The following is a 26,572-nucleotide window of genomic DNA, read 5'->3' as shown; positions in this document are numbered from 1 at the left end:
GTTTCCGAAATAATTGCGTGCGTTAATTAAAATGGCTCACCCTGTATATATATATATATATATATATATATATATATATATATATATATATATAATCTGAAATAATAATATAGATACAATCTAATCTAAATATATAAATGTTATATGTATATTATTATTTTATATAATTACCTGAAGTGACACACTTAACCTTTTACAACATATTTATAAGCACCGTTAACACCACAGAGCGCTACTAACGCTGCGTCGCGTGAATCACTGCTAGCGCATTCTTGTGGCAGACGTTGGAAACGTATTTCTGTATATTCTTTGTTACGTTAAGAGGAGTTGACGATGACCATGACGACGTTTCTTAATCGAAATTTTCACATTTCAGACTTTGCATCATGATATCTCCGTTTACAGAGCACGTAGCGCAAAAATAAAAACACTTTTATTATTTAATTTAAACCCAAGCTATCGATTAATTCTACTAAGAACTCGATCCGTTGAGCGGTTATATGAGAAATAAAAATATCGAGTTATACTCTCAATCCGACTCGCGTAATAATACACGGAGTACATTTTGCTTACGCTGGGACTTAGCAAAGACACTACCGTGTCTCTTGATAATGGAACTCCTATATATAATATAATACATAAGAGCCTCTTTTATATCAAATATTTTCGCAGAATAAAAATATCGTTTTCGTCTGTACTTAAAAAAATCGCCTTTTTCTTTGCTTGCCTGTTATTTATCGAAACTGAAGAAAAATCACGATGACTCGCACAATAAAATCGAATATATCTATTTGCATCCTGGCGCCTCTCGTCGCTTATACTGTTTTTAGTTCGCGTCATCATCGCATTTCAGTTGACGATTCTTTGCGATTCCTTCGCGCGACGATGAGTAACGCAAAAGGACCTTCCTCTCTTTATTTAATCGTAAATTCCGCAAATATAAATAAAAAACATTAGCTTTAATGCAAATAATCCATTGTCCGAATTCTCGTTTGCTCGTGAAATTTCGCGAAATTAATGAGAAGCTACAGCGTTTTTCAAACATAAAATAAAAAATTCTTTATATATAATATATTCTTTATAAATAAATTAAAATTCTAAAAATCTCGGATAAAAGAGATATTCATATTTATTTATATAGATAAATTCTCGTCTTTTTAATTCAAATCAATCGGAGAGTACATCGACTTTTACATTATTTACATTTCCTCTACTTGCCTTCCATTCTCTCGAAATTGACAGATAACAGTCGAGGAATAGAAATTTTACAGACCATGTTTTGCGAAAAAGCTTACGTTAGATTTATTATATAATACATATATTTCTCTCGCGGGACTGATTGTACTTTCACTCTGGCAATTGTAATTTTCCTTGAATAAATCCTCGTTAAATGGAACAAAGTAAAACAGTAGCACGATGACCATTGTAGTTATATAAATTTAAAATTAATTTGTACATATCATGTGTTTAGAAAATAGTAGTCCGTGTGAGACGGAAAACAAATCGGATTTCGCTATATCAATGCAGAAAAATTCTTAGTTATGTAATCGTAATCGGATCGTTCGATGATTTGTTCGACGTAAATCTATTTTTGTATAATTTGTCAAGTTCTAATTACATGAATGTATCGGATGATCTTTTTTTTTCTTTCGAGAAATTCTAGCAAATCGATCGCGTGAATCAAAGAAGAGATACGGTGAGGGCAAACGTAGAGAAATTTTTTTCCGATTCTGCCCACATCTTCATTCATCCAATTTAATCCAGATTATCCGTCTTCGGAGATTCTCATTTTTCCCTAGCTACTTCGATTTTTTCTCTATCGCTTATTAATATGCAAATATTTTTAATGAAACGCACGCCATTTTTAATGATTTTATTACACAAATACAAAGAACAAAAGTTCATGAAAAAGAATTTCTTCTTTCTTTTCTCTTTAATGAAATTTTCTATGGATAAATTTCTATCTTTTTATTTTTTTAGTAGTAGAATTTTCTTAGTAGTACCTTTTTTAATTTGAAATATAACTTTCTAAATAGGGGAGACCGGGGACAAAAGTAACAACGTCATGAAAGTAACAAGCCTCGTAATAAACTACACAATATGTTGAATAATTTATACTATATAGTCAAACGCGTACGCCCCGATTCTCTTCCTTTTCAGCTAATTGTTGTAGAACGATCGCGCCGGTTGCACATGCAATAGTGAAATTAATGTATTTGCATTATTCACCTAAGTATTTCTTGTTTTAGTTTTTTTGTATCTATGCCTAATTAAAGTGTATATATTGACGTAATTATTTGCCGGTGTATTCTTCTAAAATGTATTCATAAGTTTTTATAGTTGATTTGGCTAAGTCTTGCATCATATTTAGGTTATAATGCTTTTATTCTAAAAAATGTGTTTGAGGACAAAAGTAACACGACACTCTGTAGACGAAAGTAACAGGTTTCAATGCTTAAAGTATAAGGACTGGTCCCATAATAACTGTACCAAAGACGATTCTTATTACGTATGCCATAATTTTGATTCGGAATAGATACCAATCTCTTTTGTATAAGTAGTTATCATACAATTTTTATATTATTATTTAGAATTAAATTATTATTTAGACTTAAAAAAGTACAAAACTGGTGTGATATTAAGTATAATTATTTGATATAACTTATAATTATTTTGCTTAACGAAGATTATTTCTTTTAAGTTTTTCAAAGATGATAAAAATAAATATTTATTTTATTTTTTATTTTAATATAATATAATACAAAAAAAATTTATAATAAAAGTTATCTTGCTTAATAAAAAAGTATAATAAAAGTTGCCTTAAATTGAAAAAAGTCATATTTATTTTATTTTCCCGAAAATAAGAACTGGTACTTTTATCCCCAGATTATGTTACTTTCGTCCCAGGCCCCCAGGATAAAAGTAATATCCTGCAAGTAACAACGAACTTGCGAAAAGCTATAGTAGCTCTTTAAATATCTATCATTTGAGATTGAAACATAGGTATAATAATAGAGCAATAAATGGAGCTTTTTAACATATAATCTTTTTTTTTATATCTCTAACGATAATTAATTAGTGACCTATAATACAAAAAATGTTACTTTTGTCCCCGGTCTCCCCTATATATTTATATGTATATATGTATATGTATATGTATGTATATATGTATATATAATTTGATTAATAAATATTAGTTTTTATTTTGTCTATATTAGAAACGTGAAAAATATGTTTCCTTAACTATGGTTTTAAAAACGTATTTATAGAAATGTTTCTTATTAATGTTTTACGATTAAAAAATATTGGATACGTGTAAGAAACGTATATAAAACGAATATGTGCTACCTCGGGCATCATAGCATATCTTAAGTTATTTATTGACGACAGCCACGTGTCATAAAACGTTGTTTTACGTCATCTATTGACAATTGATAATTAAAGGTTAACTGTCCATTTGATATCAATGCTGTCTTGTTGCAATGCAGCGGAAATTAAATCAAACTTCAAATTTTGTCTCGAAAATATTATAGTTCTAAGAAGTGACGTAGAAGAGATGATATATTGAATCCAATAAATATTATTGTTATATGTATTATCTAACTGATATAAATAACTTATTGTTAGTTAATGAAGAAAAAATTATAGATGGATATGCATGTACTAATAATTGAATGTTTGTTTTCTTACGATACTTATTAGATATTCAACATGTGTATTTTTGTATTTTATATATTATATAAGATCTGCACACTTTTTAATGTAATATTAACTATTTTGTAAATTCATAAATGTTAACACACAATTGTAATTTTCTTTTCAAGCTTCTTTTATATTATGTTTTGGAGCTTTCTCCTATTTCAAACTGTACATATAAATCTTTGTACATACATATATCATTGCTGTGAAGGGAATAAATTTTTATAAATTTATAAAATATTTGAAAATACGTCTATTATTATGCATGAATTTAAAAAGAGACCATTATGTAAATACTTGTTTAATTTATTCTTAATTATTCTTAACATACAGAATTATTCTTAATTATTCTTAGCAGAATGTTTCTTTAATAATATAAAAATATGTTTGAAAATAAAAATGTTGTATATCATTTAATATATAAATGGACTAAATAAGTCACAAAAGGAGACCGGAGCATTACAAAATTATTTTCAATTATATTTCACGTAATTAAAGTGTTTATCACTTTTTTGGAAAAAGTAATTGATTTATAGCGGGAGAAAGAGAGAATTTGATTGGATACACTAATGCACACTGGTGCATATAAAAATTGTCGTATATAAAATTACAATAGTATAATTAAAATAATAAAGTAATTAATATTATAAGTTTTTTATTTTATATTATATTATATATTATATTAAGTATATTATGTTAAGTTAATATTAAGTAAAGTTATATTATATACGTTATTATATTATAAGGTTATTCGATGCAAATAACGATAAAAATAACTCGTACCATTATTTTAGTTATTTTAGTTATTTATTTGCTTTTGGAAATTTGTATTTATTTATACTAGAACTACTAGATTTATACTAAAAACGCTACATATTGATTCAAATTGCATTATATGAATGTCACAGAAAACGTATAAATCATTTTTTAAATCCATTATTACTTTTCTTATAATCAGAATATCTTTTTATATAGTAAACGTGCCTCTTATGCCAAAGAGAAGATACTCAGAAATAAATTAATATAAAAAGTTTAATAAAATTCATTAAACAATTATATATACATATAATTATTTTTATTTATACATAGAACTATTTTTGTTTTATACATATATAACTTTTTTGTGAAACAGTTTTTAAAGATTTTAATTCTTTTTGAAATAACGCGAGTATCTCCGTGGATAAAAATAAATTACAAACGGAATGCAGCTAATAAGACGTCATGGCAACATATGATCAGATTGATCATTCGAAGTCAGTTAGTATTGTGATCGCTAGCCAAACACACTACCGCGTTACTTATCGTTTGATTCAAACTGCATCATATGAATATCACAAAAAATTGTGTACAAATAGTGGATTTTGAAAAGCATACGTAGTAACACAGTCGTACGAACGAATTGTCATAATTACATATTTAATAAAACCAAAGATATAATAAATATTTAAGTGAATTCGATTACACGCTGCATGTGCTTGAATATGGCTGAAAATGTTACAAGATATCTATAATTCTATAACTTCTTTGATAGTTTGTAATTTGATTGGGGTTATCTTTTTATTAACGTTTTTCTACTATAATATTAATGAAAAAGGAAAGGTGATAATAATTATATTCCTCTGTTCGCTATAAAATGATCATTTTGTATCATTTTGCATCGTCATTTGTTCCCCTAAAAAAAATAGAAATTATTTATTTACTAAGAATTCCCTAATTTAATCTTAAGATATATATTGTGATCGCGACCATAAAGAGAAATCTAAGAGCATAATATTAGAAGATAATAACTTGCGATTTTTTAAAACTGAGTTTTAAGGAATTTATCAAAAATATATGTATATATATGAATTAATATCAATTCGATTAACACAACAGAATTAGTAGAGTGAGAAAAAAACTAATTGAGGATTCAACGGAAACCGATTCAGTGCAAACGTTTACGAAAAATGCAAATTATGTTTGGAACAATTTTATGTATTTTATTGAACGGTTTAGTACTGACACACACGCACACACACACGCACACACACACACACAAAGGCAACTATCACTTTTATACCGAAGGATTATACCCCTTCAAACAGCCTCCAGGAAGAAAGTGTTTCCATGTGTTCGGATTTAAATTTCACCCAGGTAAGAGATATTTTTCGCTTGATTAAGTAACAATTGAATGTTATTGCAGTAGTGTAACTAAAAATGAATGATAATAAATTATATATTCTACCTATAATAAGATAAGATAAAACAAAACAATTCAATATGAAAGAAAAAAGTATGTATGATGTTGTAAAAAAAAGATGGATAAAGTTTCGAAATTTTGTTTACAAAAAAAAAATGGATGTTATATAGTATATTAAATTTAATTAAAACGGTATTTTAAAATTTGACTGTATTATTTTGTCTCTCTCTCTCTCTCTTTATATATATATATATATATATATATATATATATATAATTACTATTTCTAAAAATAACAATTTTGAAAATTAATAAAGTTTTCTACTATCTGCTACATTAATATATACATACGATGGCACTTCAACAGATTTTCATGTTATTCTTTTTCAATTTTTGAAATTTCTTTATTTTCCTAGATATATATAATAATATTTATTGATATATAGTAAGTTTTATACTAATGTAGATTTTATTTTATGAAATTAATTTAGAAATTTAGCATCATTTCTTTGTGTTAAGCATAATTATATAACGGAACAGAGCTACTAAATATCGAGATAGAAAATCTGTCTAATAAAGAAACCATTCATCAAACATTCTTCAAGTTGTATCTAATAACGCTAATATTTCGATCGACAATATATTCAATAACAAACTAGAATTTATATTAATTTTCATTGTACATATATCCATTTATATACAATTATATCCACATAATTTTATGGAGGCATTATCAGTTTATACTATCGGTTTATACTATCATTTCCAGGATTTGTTTGTGTTAAAAATATATCGACATTCGAGAAAAAACTTGACAAGGTAATAAATAAAAGAATTTATATAATTTTCTATGACTAATATTTAATAACTGTAAAGAAACAATATTTTTAACCTTTTTATTCTTGAAGTACAAACGTTATTAAAACTTTAGTAATATCGGCAAATTTTTGAAAAGAAATTTGAGTTACGGTAAAATTGAGAAGAGTTAACTAACCTATCATGAGAAAGAATCAAATCGTTAAACAAAATTGTTTTAATAATTGCAAAGAGCTACACTTTCGCTTGTACTACTTGCTAAAAGCTGTTATGAATCCTCATTGACTCTCGTTAAGCTATTGATTGATTTTCTTTTTGACTTGAGTTATGTTTGATATACAAGATGTCTTTAAAAAAATAAATAAAAAATAGATTTTACGATATGAATAAAACTACATCACGTTCAATTTATATTATTTAGGAATAGTATATATCAAACCGGTATTATTAAGCAAACAAAAAACGAATGGCAATTTTTTGTTTAATTTTATAATTTATATAATTTATCAGTAGATATGGGCCACTATGGTGCGTCAAAACAAACCCCCACCACTCGGCCCCTGGCGCCGTGGGCGTGGCCAGGTGAAGTGGAGGGAGGCGTTCTGATTGGTGGAAACAATGCCCCACCTCCCGAAGTCTCGATTTTGATTGGCTTGCACCATAGTGGCCCAGAGTTTGATTGGCTTGCACCATAGTGGTCCAGAGTTTGATTGGCTCGCACCATAGTGGCCCAGAGCTGCGATTGGTCGACGCCGGCTGTGTCGCCGTTTTATCAAATTTTTATTTCCCTACCTCCGCGGTACTAGACTCGAAGAAGCAATCCTCCTCCCACTCCAGCCCTGGCCCACCTGTATAGGGTTCCGAGTCAAATTCCCGTTACCTAGCTCCTAGTCGCTCTCGCTACGTCTTGGCAGAACGAACCCCCCCACCTACCGACTTTCGGAGGGTAGCCGGCGGTATACCATATGTCTCGAGGAAACAATCCTTACCTCCCCACTCCGTCTCGGGGCCCGCTATGGAATATCGAAACAAGCCCCCTCCGCTCGAACGGTTCATGACGCACTCGGAAAAAGAGACAAAGCATCTCAGTAGGAGACAATAATTATTATAATTATTATAATTATTATAATTAGACTACATTGCACTACAGAGGTAAAAAGATGAACATGCGAATGATTGAACGCGAGGCGGGGGTGTTATAAAGGAAGAAGGGAAAAGTTAAAAGTATTAAACACGAATTAAGATAAAAAATTTTCACATTTATTAATATACCCGCATACAATTCGTAGTACTTCGCAAAAATTTTTTTTATATCTTCTTACAATTAAACACGCTATTAATTAACATTATATTTTTCATGTTTTTTTTCGCGAAGAAAAATTTTATGAAATAATTCTACGATTAAATGATCGTTATATATATTTGCAATTTTCGGAAAAAAGACTAAGAAATCCATCGAGATCGTAACCGCTGCACATATAATATAAAAATACACAACTGTAGAGTCCGCAGGTTTGAGAGAAAAGCCCTTGTAGTTGTTCGGTATTCCATCGATAAATGTTGGAATTTCGCCGGAGACGTAGGAAAAAACCCGGATACAAGGGCGGTATTCCGTAGCTATCGAAGTATGTCCCTGTACCGTCTTCGTCGAGGAAGAAAGCGATCCAGTGTTCTCCAGGGCGATTATGATTGTCCGTATTAGCGACGATGGCCGTCGACCTCGTCCACGCCATCGGCAATCTGTCGGCAGGATAGACTCCCACATGTTTGACATCTAGCTGACGCAATGCTTGCAGAATTTCGCGAGAGTCCATTTGTTTGCAGCGAAGACGAGCGAACAAGCGGTATTATTTGAATAATTTCTTTTGGTGGCTTGTTTTCGGGTTGTACAGCTAGCGGATTTTCTGTTTGCGCGGGGCGGTTAATAGCCGCACGTTCGATTTTTTGCAGATTTTTCTTCTCTATTTTATTATTTGATTGTGCTTTAATATTTTCATTTTCATCGTCGTCGTCGTCGTCGCTTACTATCAAAATTTCGGGAGAACTGCAAGTCGTTCGAGTAATGCTGTCTCCGTCGCTGCTGAAATTATTTTGCGCAACAATCCAGCTTTTTAATTTGTAAGCGTTGCGTAATGCACAATGAAAGATTCCGAATTTTCGAAATCCGTGATGTCCGCACTCTTCTTCTACCGTCAGATTTTTGAATGCCGGTGAGATGCCTTCCAAATTATATATATTTCTAGAAAGTAGATTCCTCAAATAACTCGCTTTCTCGTTTCCTCTAACATAAATGTGACGCACGCATCTTGTAATTTGCCGCAGTTGCGATGTAAAATATTTCGGATTAGTTTCGCCATCGAACCATTCAATGCCGTGATGATTTCGCGTGAGCCAGTTGTTTTCTTGTCTTATTTTTTCAGGTAATTCGGCAAACGAATGCGTCGGTATCATAATCCAATGATCGACGATTGGAGCGTCAATCGCTACAATAGCAACCTCCTTAGGGATAAACTTTTTCTTCGCATCGCGGAAACCCTGAATATCGACGACTATATCCATCTTACGAAAAAACTTATGTGATTCGACGCGAGGCTCTATGTAAAACAACGACGCCGAGCGTGTCTCCAACGAAACTGAATATTTTTCGAAACGTTGCGCACTGATGTCGGAGTTTTGAGCGAAGTAGAGGGGGAACAATTTTAAGCGTCTATAAAAAATTTACCCCGAAAAATCGACGATGACCTGACGAGACGAGTCGATTTCTATGACATTATCGAATTCGGCATAGATAATACAATTAATCGTCTCGGAAAGTGCTCTTACGAATCGCACTTCTAATCGTAAACTACCATGTTTGACGAGATTCCAATGTCCAGCGCAATTAGCGGATAGATCGGGAGTAAGATCAAAAGCGAATAAAGTATATCCTTTGAAATAGTCGTCTCTGCTTATAGAATTTCCCTCGTTCAAAAAATGAATACCTGTTCCCGAGAAAAGCGTTTGATAAGCTTCGATGTAAAGCGGTTCCTCCTCGGAGAAAGCTGGTTGCAAAGGCCTACTGAGGATTTGCGTGCCATCGACGTACAGCGAGAAGAAATTTATTCCGTAGTTCTTGAAATTAAACGGATTTAATTTTCTGTCACCGTTAAACGCTTTATTACTAACGAAACCGACTATTACTCGCTTCGGTAATTGACCGAGTATTACATTATCTAACGATTCACCCATAACGCCGCTATGAATCGTGAATGTTTTAACCTCGACTCTCGTGAGCGGATACTTGGCTGTAACTTTACTCATCATTCTAGCATGCGCGAGTAACAAACCCGAGCTTATTTTCGCCCTTCTAACGAGCAAGGTAGCGTCGAGAATGTGAATTTTCGATGTTCCGCTACTTTCCATGAGACAGAACGAATCTTTCGAACGAACGAATCTCAACCGTACTTCTACACCGTTAATTAAAAATTTGTCTTGATTGAAAACGTCGCAATGGAGATGTCCTACGAGATCTAACGCCTTTCCTCCGGAAATGTAACGAGCGCGTCTCGCGAGAGCGGGATTGCCGGGATTTGTTTCCAACAGATCGTCCATGTGTCCGGGTGCATCCATGTCCCATAGACAGGAAGTTAGATGGGAAGTTTTTGCGGGTGAAGAATAATTTAACAACGCCTCTATGTACGCTCGGTACGCGTAAGCGTTGTTTGGAGGCGACACGAGCAAATGATTTACAGGGCCTACGGCTATTCTTTCGGCGCTTGTTCCTGAAGCCTGTCTCGCGGAATCGGCGTTTGTTTCTACACGTAGACGAAGACTCAGCATGGTGTGCGTGAGATCTAAATATTCTTCTCCGTGTCCGGGGATGACGAATTCTATCGGCGAGTCGTCCGAGAGAGAGGTCACGGGTTTGTAATGAATCCATTGCGAATTTTCGATGCTAGTTTGCGTAGGTGGTAGAGAGAAGAGATCTAGTTCGCTCTTTAAACACTCGCTCGAATGCGTGTGAAGAAAAGACATATTTCTTTATCGCAAATTGCTCGCTGTCGTCCGTCGCTCGCCACCGTCGTTAAATTAGAATGCTCCGAATATAACCGCTTAAGAAAATATATCGGATACGGTACGTTTTTTACCGATTTACGTCGTTTCGCAGACGTCTTAAGTCTTTTTTTCACAACCGTACGACTTTTCTTCTTCTTTTTATTTCTCTGCGCTTTTGTACTCGTTCTTTTTTTCCCAACCGCTTTGATTTTCTTACTCGTCCGTCGTCGCTTGCGAGCCGATGTTATTGCGGATCGTGCGATGTGATTATCAAGCCCGACAAAAGGGAACTGAGCTACATGCATTTTCGCATCAGACTTATATCCCGAACCCTTCATTAGACTACTTATTTTTTCTTTGGCTTTTCTCTTGAGTTTGTCTCGCGATTCTTCAAAACGGTGTTTGGCCGCTACCTTAAATGGCGTATTGTTTTCGACGTCTTCGATTACATTAACGCCAGCCCGTAAAGCTTCTTTTCCCACAGCTCGCGCGGCTTTACCTAAATATGGTAGTACGCGTCTGAATAATCCCCCGAGAAAACTGCCAATTCCGTGACCGCGCTGATAGGGCGATCCGACGAAAACTCGCGGGATTCCGCCGCCGCGACCGCCTCCGTTCTGTAATTCGTCGCGATATACCGAGTAATAGTCCATTAATAATAATAATAATAATAATGAACGGTCAAATGCGTTTTTCTCTTTCGCGGATTCCGTGTATTTTATAATATCTAATCGATACACCTAAAATGCAAAGTTACCGTCAACGTTCCGAATTCGAATGATATGCTCTTCCCCAGCTGATCTCTGATATCTATTTCGATCGTACGGAAACTCGTTCGCCGCAGCGCGATGTATTGCGCGGGCGAAAAATGCTTTATCTGAGTGGATGCAAACGGATAATCGTTTCGTGCATCGTGCGCGACTATTCGAAGAAGAGGCGATTGTACATCGCCCGTAATATAAGGTTCGCAAATGTCGCAGTAGACGAAAAGTTTGTCTGGAATACCTCGCAACAAACTAGCTGGTATGTCGGCTATTATATAGTCGTCACCCGTGAGTACAAAAGGAAATTTTGGAAAAGCAATGCTCGAAGAAGGAGGAATGTCAGGATTGTAGTAGATCGGTAATAGATCGTTCGAACTTCCACAGTGTGAATCAAAACCGAGCATACGACAAAGCTTGTCGGAAAAATGCACATGATGTTCCATATCGCATTTCCTCTCTTTGCAGGAAAGTCTCATAACAACTTTACCACCAGCTTTTAATTCCCAAACGACATGGGCTTTTACGGGTTTGCACGCGTCATTCATTGTCTCTATAATATCGCGTACGCTCGAATAAACGCCTGGTGATACTTCGACATCCGCATGAGAAAACGCATCGATGCTCTTATTAATATCGATAAATTTTATTGTTCCTTCTCCAGGGCGTATATGTAAAAAGCTACACGGAAACTGGATCTCCGTGAGCGCTACTTCCCAACGACCGCTTAAGTCTATACGTTGAGGTAATTCGGTGGTGAAACACGTTGTTTTATTTTCCGGAAAGTAGCGCATGCTACTATTACTCGGGAGGATTATGTGAAATTCTTCCCCTCTCATTTTGATATTAAACTCGAGGCTGATATCCAAGAATCGAATTTAGAAGGATATCCCCGCCAACTAACTAGTAATTGTTTATTGTCCCCCCGTCCCTTGGTTTTTATCACGTGGTCTACGATAAATTCTCCCTCTCGTAAGTCTTTAATAACTTGCGTTAATTCCTGCTCGTAAAAAATCCCGTCTATAACCTCGCCCTGTAAATCGCTTAGTTCGTATACAGGAGGTCTTCTCCATTCGAGAACGCGATGAATTCGAAATATTTCTTCACTCCATCCCGCCTCGTATCCTTTCTCAAACGCTGCTTTTGCTCTACTAATGCGTACGAGCTCGCCCGCTCTGTATTTACACTTTTGTTTGCGCCCGCGATTTTTTCTTCCTTCAGCATCTTCGGCATTGATATTCCAACGTCGATTCATATTTTCTCGCGCGATACGCGCATTTTCCAACGTAACGATCGCTGGTTGCATTTTAATGCTAGAATGACGAGTATGATTGTAAGCGTGAACAATATCCTGCAAAATATCGATATAACGGCGAGTATTTTTATGTGTAAAATAGCGCCACATCCTCTCCTTAAGTGTTCTATTGAAACGTTCGACTATAGCTGCTTTGATATCGGGATTTCGCGCTACACGAAATCGGATGTTTTTTTCTTTTAAGAATTTTTGTACAGCGCTCGCGATAAATTCTTTACCTTTGTCGGTTTGTAGGTAAACGGGTAAACGTTTTTTGTTTCTCGAGAATATGTTCTGAAAGGCCTTTATCACGCACGCCGAAGTTTTATCGCGCAAAGGTTCTACCCAAGCAAATTTGCTAAGTACATCGATAACCACCAGTAGATAGGAATATCCGTCGTTATAACTCTTAAGATTACGAAGATCGATTAAATCAGCCTCCCATAAATCATCGATATTTGTCACGTTATAATGTAAACGCGGAAATTTTCGTCGTACTGGACGATGCAGCGTGTACGCGTCTTGCGATTTAAGCCAGTCGACAACATCGTTACGCGAGAAATTCGGCTTAGCCGCTCGTGATAAATTGACCGTCGCTGAATAACACGCGTAGTGCGAAGGATCGTAATATAATTTTTCGAGTTCCATCTTATTAGAATTTGCTCCAACCGAATAAACCTCTTGCTTTCTTCGTCGGGGAATTCTCGTCCTTACTTGCTAATGTTTTATCGGCCTCATCCTCATCCTCATCGGCAGATATAAATATCGTATCTCCTTCGGATACAACCGTCTCGTTTAACCTGCTACGTGAACGACGAGTTTTCGGAGTGGAAGTAACAGCTGCTAATTCGCTGCTTTTAATACGACGAGCTATTTTGCCTACGTGTAAAAAACTACGATTTCCTATGAGACTGGAAGGTGTGTTTATGTCCTGCAGTAATCGCGCAAACTGAACTCTTCCGATTGCTTTTACTGTTTTTCTCTCGCGTATCGCGTCATTTATGAGATCGCCAATATTCGAACCCGTTACAACCGCACCGTTTATAGTCACGAGTCCTTGTCTATCCCAACCGATCTTTGACGACGGAGCATCGAGTAAATATTTCAATAGCGTGTGAGCTTTGTAGCGATAAGTTTTCGGCACACTTTCGATTATATTTTTAATCATTTCCGCCGATTGATCGCGCTTTTTTCCGAAACTATTAGCGTCACCTCCTCCTCCATCTTCAACGCTACTAATTAAAGTACGCGTAAATTCTTCGGTATCGTCATCTTCCAAGTACATGTCCTCGTCTTGCTCAGTTTTATCATCGGCGTCGCCGTTTAAAGCCCCACGCGAATCTTTGCGAAAACGCTTTTTTGCATCCCGAACAAAGTAAAGATAACGTTGAAGTACTTCTTTATACATTTTCCATCTTTCACCCTCGTCGGCGGGAGTCGAGAGATTGAGAATACGACACATCTCCGCATCGAGTCGCGATAAAGGGGTTCCCGGTGTCCGTACAGATTTATTATTATCATTTTCCGTATTATTAACATTTTCCGACTGTTGATTTTGCTGCTGCTGCTGCTGCATTCGTTGCATTTTTTCGAGATTTTCCATAGAAATTAAAACCATTTTTTTAGCCTTTTCCATTTTTAATACTTTTCCAAATATTATTATTTTTCCTCACAAAGAATATAAAGAATTGTATTTCTTTTCACTCGCCGATAATTCGTGATAATAAAGCTCCGAGTATAGGGCCGATAATATAGGGTAAAAATCCTCCGCGTTGTACCAATAGTTTTCTTTTAGTCTTCAAATTACCCCGCTTTGCCGCGATGCGCCGTAAAGTCGTTTTATGCTTGGACAAGCGCTTTTTTTCGCTAGATTCGAGTGGTACGTTACCTTCGAGCGTATTGAAAATACACTCCTGAATACACTTTACAAATTTATTGTCGGCATCGCGTAAGAACGCCGCTCTTTGATTTTTTTTCAAATAGCATAGAGTTTTTAAGAAACACAGGTTCTTCTCTCCGATGCAACGTTTTGCAGTCTTTATTGCGCTATTCGGTAAATTCCTCGCTGTCGCTGTCGATGATGTTTTGTTAGGGTCTGCTTTTTTCACCATTGCGTCGTAATCGCACAACTACAACTCGCGGCTGCGAATACCTTTCTTTTATACGCTTCCGGCTCTAATGACAGATTTACGTGGTATGTAGACGTAATGTAGAGTATCCTCCGGAAAGATACACGTGCGAAATCGGTATTCGTCTGGAGTCGATTGTTTCAAATCGAGCAATAAATATCCATGCGGCTTCGAGGTAGCGTCGTAGTACGCTTCTTCCATAAATTTTGGATCGTCGGGATATACCTGACGCGCTAAATGACGAATTTGCGCACGATCGCGCGGATTTTTGAAAACTACTATATAATTCGCGTTGAGAGATATGTCGCGCTGTCCACGTCCCTGATGGAAAAGATTTTGCGAAATGAGTATAACGCTGAGATTCTTATGATGACTTCCTTTCGTAAATAGATCCACGATAGCGTCGCACGAAGACGATTCCCTCATAAGATCGTCGATTATCACCAATTTCGGAGAAAGCGCATCGTTAGAATAATCCTCCGGACGCGGTAACCCTTCGCGAAATTCGATTATATTTTTCCTCGATTTTATTAAAGCATTATCGCTATATTTGCTCTCGCTTTTCTCTTCTTCTCTCTCTCCCGTGTCGCAATGTAAGCACTGATACGCATCTTGCCACTCGGCGTAATAAAATAAAATTCTCTCGAATCGGACATCGGACATGCGGGATAAATGTCGAAGAAATGTTTTCACGAAAATTGTTTTCCCGCATCCCGTAGAACCGCAGACGATCGACGTCCAAGGATGTTTCCAGCGCACGTCCATTACACAAAATAATCGATTTCGCGTTTAGGAACAATCTCATAAATAAAAAAGTAAACGACGATATTTAACAACAATAATCTAAGAAAGAAAAAAATGCGCATGCTCCTCGAATATTATTTGCAGGAATGTAAGAAGAAAATAAGCTTATTCGCGTGGGGCCCCATCCGCGCCGGCCACGTGCTCGCGCTAGCGTTCTCTGTTACGCGTGCGAGCGGAAAGCACCGCTGATTAGATGATACACGACGCGCGACCGCGAGTAAGCGTATTCGCGCGAGGGTAAGCTCGCATCGGCGACTTTCGCGAGCACCAACGCTAATGAGCTTATAATTGATTCTCCATATACGCTTATAGTAAAAATAAAATGCTTAAATTCTGGAAAATATATTTTAAATCGATGTATCGCCTAAATTACAAAATACCTGTACATACTCGTATTTTATGAATCAGCAGATAGCTGACTCAGACAAACACTATCCCCCCGTGATATAATAATAATATCTAGAGATTCTTAAAACCCTAAACACACGTTAAAAAACTAGAGACATTCAATAAAATAATCTCATCTTAAGATAACCGTCAATGGTTTTCATTTTAAAATAACCCCGCTATATTTGCAATAGTGATTAAGAAAACAATTCTGTTTCCAAATAATTTAGGAAGATATGGAAAATCTTTCTCACCTTGAATCTACCCTAGCGAAACCCTCATCCTAAATCCTCAACCTATTTTTTTCTCATGCTGAAACAGCATATATACCGTATCGACTAAGAAATCTGATAAGATTTCACATTTTTTTTAAATTAAACATTCAGATATACCCCCGCCCGTAATATCTATAAATTTATCATTCGAATCTTCCTTAATAAAACATCCCCTAAATATTTTTCCCGTGGTGAATCACTCGAGATATAGCTTAGAGAAAATTTTTAGAAGTTTCTAGAAACGTTTATAGAAGTTTCTCGGTATTTTTCTTTGATTATTGTAAAATATTTTGTTTGAATACGCATTTATGCTCACTTCTGCCCATATTATTTCCCCCCACTCTTTTTGCTTAGATTTTTTTTAGGTGGGAGAAGCAGTAATATAAGCGCGAGGACAAACCGTGTATTCATTCGAATTTCGTCGTTAACAGAAGTTAAGTCTCGAGCGAAGAAGAAAAATTCTACGCAAATACGCTAACGTTGTTGTTGTGATTATTTTTTGCACAGTACATTTTTCGAGTTTGTTTCGAGTGGTTAATAGTAATGGCCGGAACGACCGAAATAGCCAGTTTTGTGAAATCCTCGCATGTTTGCGATATTAAGGAGCCGGGAAATGGAGACAATAAAATCGGCAACGGTGGAAGAAACCGACATTTGTTGCTATCAACAACATACGGACTTAATTCATCCTTCACTAAGAAGATACAAGTGGGATTGCAATCGACGAAGGAAGACTGTTTTGTTCCAATTGTTAAATTAACGAGCAATAATGCCGATGGGATTTGTCTCGACTCCGACACGTGGCAGCAATTTCAATCCTGCATGGAACATATGAGACAGTATTTGAACGACGATCAAAAAAGAACGGGAGGAATAAATCCGATTATTATTAACAATATCACCATCAACTTTACCAGCGCTTATGGCTCGAGGGCTATTCTAGTGGCATACAAGGAAACCAACGAATATTCCGCGAGTAATGTCGAGAAGGAAGAACAACCTCCGTCGAAGAAACGAAAAACTTATAACACCGCTATCGTGATGCAGAAAGTTACTTTCCTCGGCTTGGAAAATATTATAAAATGCATAGATACGCATTTGTCGCAATTAATTAATATCGTTGATACTGTCAATACATGTGCTAACTATATAATAAACGAAATAGAATTAAAACTTCCCTCATCGTACATAGATTGCGAAATTATAAAACTCACAATTAAAGGAAATTATGAACAAATCGAACAAAGTGTTCGAACTCAAATTAATAATTTAACATTTTTAGATGTATATTTCAGCATTATATTTGTAGAGATACTTTCGCTTAAATTTAATGAAATTTCTCGTGCGATTTTACAAAAACGAAAATTTTATGAAAACCAATAAATAAATGTACATCGATAAAATATAATAAATAACATAACAAGTTTTTCTTAAAAAAAAAAATTCACAGAGTACTTTTTACTACGTTTTCAACATATTTCCCGATATCTCCTTCTGTCCTTTACTGCGAACACGCAGCAACACGTCGTGTATTATTATTATTATTAGCATTAAACGTGTATTTTTTCTTATAAAGAAACAAATAATTTTAAAAATTTATTATATTCGAGCAATAGCTATGGTCGACGCAAAATAAAAATCTTTGACAAATAAAATAATTACAAATTTTTTTTATTACGCCTAGTTTTTAAGAAATCATATGCGTAAACCATTACTTAATTAAGGTAATTAGCAAAATGTTTAGCGTCAGTTGCTTTCTCGAAAAACAAAATAAGAAATGAAATAGATTATTCGCGCTACGGTAAAAAATATAATTACAATACGGTATATACGACTACAAGAAATTTCAAACTTCTACATTTTTTATGGACTTCTCCGTGCGCTGATAAAGGTTTGTTTGATTTTCCTTTTTGAGTGGGGAGGAAAATATATAAAATGGACAACGCTTAACCGAATATAAGCATTTTCGAGATTTTCTTTGCCCGAGGAAACTTGTACGATTTTCACTCGCGTGTTATTCCTTTAAGAAAAAAAATGGCGTGTAATAAAAATTTGATATCGAGTTGTGCAAAGTTGGCTGCGAGTTTATCTCCAAAGATAAATTCCGCGAGCTACATTTCCAAATTAACGGAAACAAGTGAACATAATTACAGCGTATTTTCGAATTTCGCGTGTGCCTGCTCCGATACATTGCTTGCAATTTTATATAAATTGGGGCATTTCGGCGGCGACGCGAAATTACTAAATATTGCCGGCGAAATAATTAGTGCACGAAGAGCCTTGAGCGAAGATGAAAAATATGAAGAAGAGGAAGATGTAGGTGGACATATAACCTACCTACTTCAAAACTACAGTAGGATCCAGTCGACGGGTAATTATTTTACTTATTTTATTTATTTTTGCTTTCAAAGAAAAAATACGAAAAATCGCGATTATAAAGTTAAATATTTAATTACTAATTAATCACAGGAAACAATAATCTCGCGAGAACAGCGATAGTGCGACCTTCACGTAGACGCCGCGCAGAGGAAGAACCCGAGGCAGGTCCTTCGCGTAAGTTTTGCACGTAATGAAAACGAGTGCTAATTTTTCTCGGATAGAATGTTCGGTAGTAATAAAAATAATCAATACTAATAAAAAATATTCTACATTTCAGGAAGACCGCGATTACTCGAGGAAAATCCGGCGATTCCCGTTGTCGTTCTTGACGACGACGACGACGACGAGGAAAACATGAACGCTGACGACATCACATATGCAATCAGTAGCCCTGATAGCGAAGTGTTCTCGCCGGGTAAAGATGATGATTATGTAAAAAATAGGCTAAAACGAAAATTCAAATATAAAAATAATTTTAGAACTGTTTTAAATTTTGTTTCTATAATATTAAATATTCGAATCTTGAAATATTATTAGAATTTCCGCGAGAGATGGAGGAGCGCGGGAGAGTGAAGATTAACGAAGAAGAGCCAGAAGAGAGTGGGGAAGAAGAAGAAGAAGTGCAGGAAGAGGAAGAAGTGATAGTGCTGGAAGAAGAAGAAGAAGAAGAAGAAGAGACTGTGAGAGAGGAAGAAGAGGAAAATATATACGCTCCCTCCAGAGAAGGTAACTTTAATAATTTATTTCTCGATATATTTTTATGCTCGAATTTAATCCAAATTCTTAATTTTTCTTTAGAAACTCGTCGCTGGGGGATTAGCTATTCCCCAGAATATTAGTAGCGGAATAAAAAACAACAAATATTGCTAAAATGGTGAGATTATTTCGTTGTATTATAATATTTATAGTACGGATTACATTCGAGTATAAAAATATTAAAATAATAAAAATAACAAAAATAGTATTTATAATTTATACGGTTTTTTAACAGTACAATACGGAGGTGGTGTTGACGGCCAACAAAATTCTGCGCTCTCCCACACCAATGAGGAAGAAGAAGCGGAAGAGGATGAGACTGAGGGGGAGGTAGCCGAGTTACCCCGCTCGGAAAATATTTCATCCGAGACCGAGGAGGGTGAAGAGGACGAGGAGGAGGAGCATGAGTACCAGCAGCAACAGCAACAACAACAACAGCAACAACAACAACAGCAACATCAGCAGCAGCAGCAACAACTTCACCAACAGGTCGGAAATAATAATTTTAATTTTGTAAATTTAATATCGGAAAATGCGCGACAATTTAGAAGATTCCGGGTAATCGGTAGAGAAGCGAGTTTCGCGATACGTCCGTTGACTGAAGGCAACGATATATATCACTCGTTAGAAAACGCGTTTCGCGAAATTCACGCGTATGCGTTAAATTCATGTGAACCGGGCGATTACGTAGGATTATCGTTTGATTCGCCGAATTTATCGCATGGTCCTGCGGGTATATCTTTTCGTCCGGCGCGTGATTTGAGTTACGAGGACATTTGGAGACTTGTGAGTTCGTTAGCACAGAGCGCCGGTGGTCTCGATATCGCCGACCAATTTAACATACGGGTTTATAATGTCTCGATGCCTTCGGGTCGCGGTCGCGTCACGTTAACACGGGAGGATGTCGCGAAACGTTCGATAGTCGAAATTAATAATTCCGATAACCTGTGCTTCCCTCGAGCTCTCGTAGTAGCTCAAACTTATAGCGAGCGCGGTAATATCCGTACGGGTGAGCTGCATGAGAAATGGAACGCAATAAGATATCAGCATTCTTCGTTACAACGCGAATGTGCATTGCAATTAACGAGAAATGCCGGTGTCGCAATACCGGAAGAGGGTTGTGGAATTCGTGAAATCGAACGTTTCCAGCGTTATTTCGCCGCCGACAATATCGCGATTATTGTGTATAATTTTAATACTTTCGGTCGCGGCGAAAAACCGATGTATGACGGTGCCGAAATACTCGCTTCTCTCGGACGCGAGTCCTCGCGGCGATTAAATATCATGTATTACGAGGATTCGCGACATTATAATCCTATTTTAAATTTAAAAGCCGCCGCTGGTACTCGCGATTATTGCGTAGCGTGTAATGTAGGCTTCCGAAACGATAGACCCAATAGTCACCGGTGCTTAAATAAATGCCCGCGATGCTTATCCGCACCACCGTGCGATTCCACTTACGCCGAAATAAAATGCGACGCGTGCAATCGGCTATTTTACGGTGCAAGGTGTTTCGAGCGTCATCGTAGCGAGAAATCGTACGACGGTAGAACACGCGCTAATGTTTGTAGCATCGTGCGATTTTGCGATAGTTGCGGGCGTATCGTTAAATCGAATTTAAAACACGAATGCGGCGTTTCTTATTGCAAATTATGCCGTTCACAACAACCGCGCAATCATATGTGTTATATGCAACCTCTTCGACAACGTGTCGATATTTCCTCTGCCGGGCCATCTTCATCAGCGATGGTACCGGATGAGGTAGATATATCTAGCACGAGAGAAGAAGAAGCACGGAACATATGTGATAACGCGGAAAAGAACGAACGTGCATATGAACGCGGAAAGGGACGTGTGGCTTTCGTATTTTACGATTTCGAAACGCGGCAGGACGAGACGGTCGAAGGAACGGGAAATATAAAAAAACATATTCCGACGCTATGCATCGCGCAACAGATTTGTGAAGCATGCGTGGGGGAAAATAACATGCCCGTGTGGTGCCGTTGGTGCGGAGTGCGAGAGTTCGTATTTCAACGCGATCCGATTAAACAGTTTGTAGATTTCGTTACGCGTCCGGTAAAATATTTTAAATACATAATTTGTATAGCGCATAATGCGAAAGCGTTCGACGCGCAATTTATTTTGAAATATATCGTGGAAAATTGTAGGGATATTGAACCGAAAGTAATTTTAAACGGCACAAAAATTATTCTTTTAACCACGGGACATACAAAATTCATCGATAGCGTTAATTATATGCCGATGCGCTTATCCGAATTACCTAAGGCTTTCGGGCTAAAGGATACTGAGGATAAGGGCATTTTTCCGCATTTATTTAATACTATCGAAAATCAAACGTACGTCGGACCGTTACCCGATGTACAATATTATTCTCCGAATAACATGAAATCGCAAGAGCGCGAACGCTTTCTCACATGGCATACCGAAATGAGGGAAAAAAATACCGTGTTCGACTTCCAACGCGAGATAGTGCGCTATTGTCGTAACGATGTTGATATTCTTCGACGAGCGTGCGTAGCGTTTAGAAAAATTTTCCTAGATCGCGGAAATGTATGCCCGTTCGAGGAATGTACAACTATTGCTTCGACCTGCATGACGGTTTTCCGGAAAAACTTTTTGCAAGCCGATACGATAGGCATTATTCCTACGGGGGGATACAGATGCGCGAGCAATCATTCGCGTAAAGCCTTACAATGGCTGATATGGATGGAGCGCGAACTCGACCGCCGTATAAATCACGCGGGGCGTGCGCGGGAATATCGCACGATCGAGGGTACGCTCGTCGATGGTTATTTCGAAACGTCTGTTGCGGGAAAGACGCAGCGTCACGTGTTGCAATTTCACGGTTGCTTTTGGCACGGATGTCCAACTTGTTTCCCTGTAAATCGCGATAAAGCGCTTTCGTCGGGGGAGGATCGCGGAGATACATTAAATTCGCGATATGAACGAACTCTCGCAGTTTCATGGCGCCTTCGTCAGCGGGGATACATAGTGTCGGAAAAGTGGGAGTGCGCCTTCGACCAAGAAATGCGCGACAATCGCGTAATGTATGATTTTCTCGCGAACCATCCGATGGTAGAAACACCACCGCTCGATCCTCGCGACGCGTTTTTCGGTGGGCGTACGGGAAATATCGCAACTCAATACGAAGTCACAGGTACGGAAAAAATACGCTACGTCGACGTATGCTCATTATACCCGTTTGTATTGAAGACGGGCGCTTTTCCGATCGGTCATCCGGAAATTTACGTCGGCGATGAATGTAGCGCGTTAGTCGGAAGGTCACCGAATTATAATTTCGACTCGCTCGAAGGCCTCATACGCTGTAGAGTACTCCCTCCTCGTGATTTATTTCACCCCGTACTTCCGCATCGCGTACGAGGAAAATTACTCTTCGCGTTATGTCGTAGTTGCTGCGAAACATTTTCTCAGACACCGTGCACTCATAATGATAGCGAGCGTGAATTCGAGGGTACCTGGGTAACCTGCGAATTACGCAAGGCCGTCGAGAAAGGTTATCTCGTAACGTCGGTAAGCGAAATTTGGCAATATAGAGTTAGTCAATACGATCGCGCGTCGCGGCAAGGTGGATTGTTCGCCGAATATATTAATACGTTTTTACAGCTTAAACAGGAAGCCAGTGGTTGGCCGAGCGAATGCGGGGAAAACGACGATGAGGCAAAAGAGCGATACTTGAGGGAATATGAAAAAACTGAGGGTATCGTTCTTGATAAGCGAAACATCGCGCGGAATCCTGGTTTACGCTCGGTTGCGAAACTATGCTTAAATTCATTCTGGGGAAAATTCGGCCAACGATCCAATTTGCCGACTACCGAAATCGTAAAAACACAACAACGTTTCGCGACATTACTAACGAGCGCCGAATACGAGATAACCGACATATTACCCGTGAATGACGAGGTAATGTATGTTTCGTGGCGACTGCGACAAGAGGCTCTCGTTCCCTCGCCGATAACAAACGTCGTGATAGCAGCGTATACGACTGCACTAGCGCGTTTAAAATTGTACGAGTACCTAGAACGTTTAGATCGTCGTGTATTATATTACGATACGGATTCGTGTATTTTTATAAGCACCGGTGAATCGAACGAATACATGCCGCCTACGGGAAATTTTCTAGGCGACATGACGGATGAACTCGAAAGCTACGGCCGCGGTAGCTATATCGAGGCGTTCGTGTCCGGGGGCCCGAAATTTTACGCCTACATCGTGCGAACACCGGAGGGTAATACTCACGAAACTTGTAAAGTTAAGGGTATTACTCTCAATTACGAGAACTCGCGACGAATTAATTTTAATGCTATAAAAAAGCTACTATTAGCGAGAGAAAAAGACACACAGGAAAACGAAGAAGAAGAAAATAACGAAACTTCGATAAATCTACGCTTTAATGCGATTCGACGTACGGCGTTTCATGAAATTGTTACGCGAAGTGAAACAAAAATATGTGCGCCGGTATTAGTAAAGCGTAGATTTATCAATAGCAGATATTCGCTACCATACGGATATGTGTCGGTATAACAATATTCTTATTTCTTGGGTGACTTTTTCTTTTTTAAATAAAAGCGCGCATTTTCCGATTTTATTTTAAAAAATAGAATTATAAATATTGTAAGTAGCATAAGAAAAATGTAAAATTTATAACAATATAAATATAATTCTTCTTTGTATATATTTCTGTATATTAATAATAAGCAAAAATTTTATTAAAAAATGGCTGGTTTTGAAAAATATTAATAAATGTAAAAATTTTTTATCTTAATTCGTGTTTAATACTTTTAACTTTTCCCTTCTTCCTTTATAACACCCCCGCCTCGCGTTCAATCATTCGCATGTTCATCTTTTTACCTCTGTAGTGCAATGTAGTCTAATTATAATAATTATAATAATTATAATAATTATTGTCTCCTACTGAGATGCTTTGTCTCTTTTTCCGAGTGCGTCATGAACCGTTCGAGCGGAGGGGGCTTGTTTCGATATTCCATAGCGGGCCCCGAGACGGAGTGGGGAGGTAAAGATTGTTTCCTCGAGACATATGGTATACCGCCGGCTACCCTCCGAAAGTCGGTAGGTGGGGGGGTTCGTTCTGCCAAGACGTAGCGAGAGCGACTAAGAGCTAGGTAACGGGAATTTGACTCGGAACCCTATACAGGTGGGCCAGGGCTGGAGTGGGAGGAGGATTGCTTCTTCGAGTCTAGTACCGCGGAGGTAGGGAAATAAAAATTTGATAAAACGGCGACACAGCCGGCGTCGACCAATCGCAGCTCTGGGCCACTATGGTGCGAGCCAATCAAACTCTGGACCACTATGGTGCAAGCCAATCAAACTCTGGGCCACTATGGTGCAAGCCAATCAAAATCGAGATTTCGGGAGGTGGGGCATTGTTTCCACCAATCAGAACGCCTCCCTCCACTTCACCTGGCCACGCCCACGGCGCCAGGGGCCGAGTGGTGGGGGTTTGTTTTGACGCACCATAGTGGCCCATATCTACTTTTATCATTAAAAGCACCAGAAACAACCGCTTCAACGATATTCACTTAATTCTTTTCGTATGTTACACTTTATGAAGGGTATTTCAATGTCCGAGAAAAGTGATCATCATATACTAAATTTCAAATCTGACCGGAGTCATTCTGATAGTACTGTGAGAAATGAGCGAGAAGTCGATGAAGTTACACTTGCAACTATTTCTATCATGCCAGAATCTATCGGTAAGTTGCAAAAAAATGCATAAAACATTAATAACAAAATCTATGACGAAAAATTGTAAATATAATTTCAAGAGAGAGTGGAAATCAAATCTAAAAATATCTTCCAGTAGTGAGAAGAATATAAATTCTAATTCCGTCCAAAAAGAAATGGAAAAGCATAATATAAACATAACATTGTACATAAAAATTGTCATAATTTAAGGTAAAGTCAATTTTATTAATTTGCTACTTTGTTTTAAAGCAGTCGCAAATATTATACTTCTGATTTCTTAAGCTATAGGAATTTTTCGAAAAGTACTTGTCATTTTATTAAAACTTATTTATTCGTTTTTGCCATGAATTAACGATTACATTTCTAAATCTTAAATGAAATTCTTATATTATTTTTTTAAAGGTCAATACTGTGCTAATTTCCATATTTTGTAGTTTACATTTATTTTTTCTCTTTCCTTTATTTTCACATTAAATTGTATTTTTTTGATTTACTGAGATAATCCACTTAATCTTATATGTATATAATTATGTTAATATGTACGATCTTAAAATCTCTAGAAAGCAGTTTGAGCAAGCCAGCATCTCTCAGAGCATTTGTACAATTCGACAGTCAATTAACAGAAAAAGTAAACGACATTTTTGTGACATTGAGGTAAGGAATCTAAATTCTCAGTTTGTATTCCTTCATTTTTCTCTCTTTTTCTTAAATTCAACAACATAAATATATCAATATGTTAATTCTGTTATAATTTTGTTAAATATAAAATGGCTAAAATTTTATTTTTTTACAGATGGAACCAACCTGAATTTACCGATGAAATAATAGGGTACCAAGTGCAGTGTTTCTTCGAGGACTTTAAAGAAACCTGCGACGATGAAAATATCACAGCTACAAAATTGGAGCACACGGTGCACAATCTAACATCTAACACGACATATTATTTTCGAGTACGTGCATATACTAAAATTGTTGCTGGTCCTTACACGGATTTAATCAATGTGTCGACTACACATGAAAATCCAATACCTAAATTATTACTCACAACAGACAAAAGTATCCGCATATTAGACGTGGATTCAAACACCATTACTAATTTAGTAACGTCGAAGTACGTATACTGATAAAAAAATAGTTATTATTATCTCTCTCTCATAAATTATTTTTAACACTACCTATAGAGTTAAAGTTATTATTATTATGCAAGTTTATTATTATCAACATTATAGTAGTAATAACTTTAAAATTAGAAATCTCAACTATAATTTTTTACTATACAATTATAGTTCCTTTTTTTCAGATTAGTAATAGATG

At 36.8% G+C, this 26,572-nt stretch overlaps 3 protein-coding genes across 3 annotated transcripts; 2 read left to right on the top strand and 1 right to left on the bottom strand.

Moving 5' to 3' along the window:
* The first annotated feature begins 4,973 nt into the window (after window positions 1–4,973).
* Window positions 4,974–26,384, top strand: LOC145959418 (proto-oncogene tyrosine-protein kinase ROS-like). Its single transcript, XM_083078266.1, has 4 exons — window positions 4,974–5,832; window positions 25,125–25,266; window positions 25,819–25,912; window positions 26,052–26,384. The coding sequence occupies exons 1-4, from the start codon at window positions 5,806–5,808 to the stop codon at window positions 26,380–26,382; spliced, it is 594 nt and encodes a 197-aa protein (XP_082934392.1). The 5' UTR covers window positions 4,974–5,805; the 3' UTR covers window positions 26,383–26,384.
* LOC145959415 (uncharacterized) lies at window positions 8,122–9,253 on the bottom strand. The gene has a single exon (XM_083078260.1). The coding sequence runs from the start codon at window positions 9,250–9,252 to the stop codon at window positions 8,392–8,394; it is 861 nt and encodes a 286-aa protein (XP_082934386.1). The 5' UTR covers window position 9,253; the 3' UTR covers window positions 8,122–8,391.
* Window positions 18,143–24,076, top strand: LOC145974531 (uncharacterized). Its single transcript, XM_083104427.1, has 3 exons — window positions 18,143–18,931; window positions 19,035–19,483; window positions 19,749–24,076. Exons 2-3 carry the CDS (start codon window positions 19,309–19,311, stop codon window positions 24,074–24,076), a joined length of 4,503 nt encoding a protein of 1,500 aa, XP_082960553.1. The 5' UTR covers window positions 18,143–18,931; window positions 19,035–19,308.
* Window positions 26,385–26,572: the final 188 nt, after the last annotated feature.

The sequence above is a fragment of the Camponotus vicinus genome, unplaced genomic scaffold, assembly GCF_025532165.1.
Source record: "Camponotus vicinus isolate PSW18456_S1 unplaced genomic scaffold, iyCamVici1.0 SCAF_1, whole genome shotgun sequence".
NCBI lineage: Eukaryota > Metazoa > Arthropoda > Insecta > Hymenoptera > Formicidae > Camponotus > Camponotus vicinus.
Note: the sequence above shows the minus strand (reverse complement) of the source record. Positions and strands in the feature narration are given on the sequence as shown.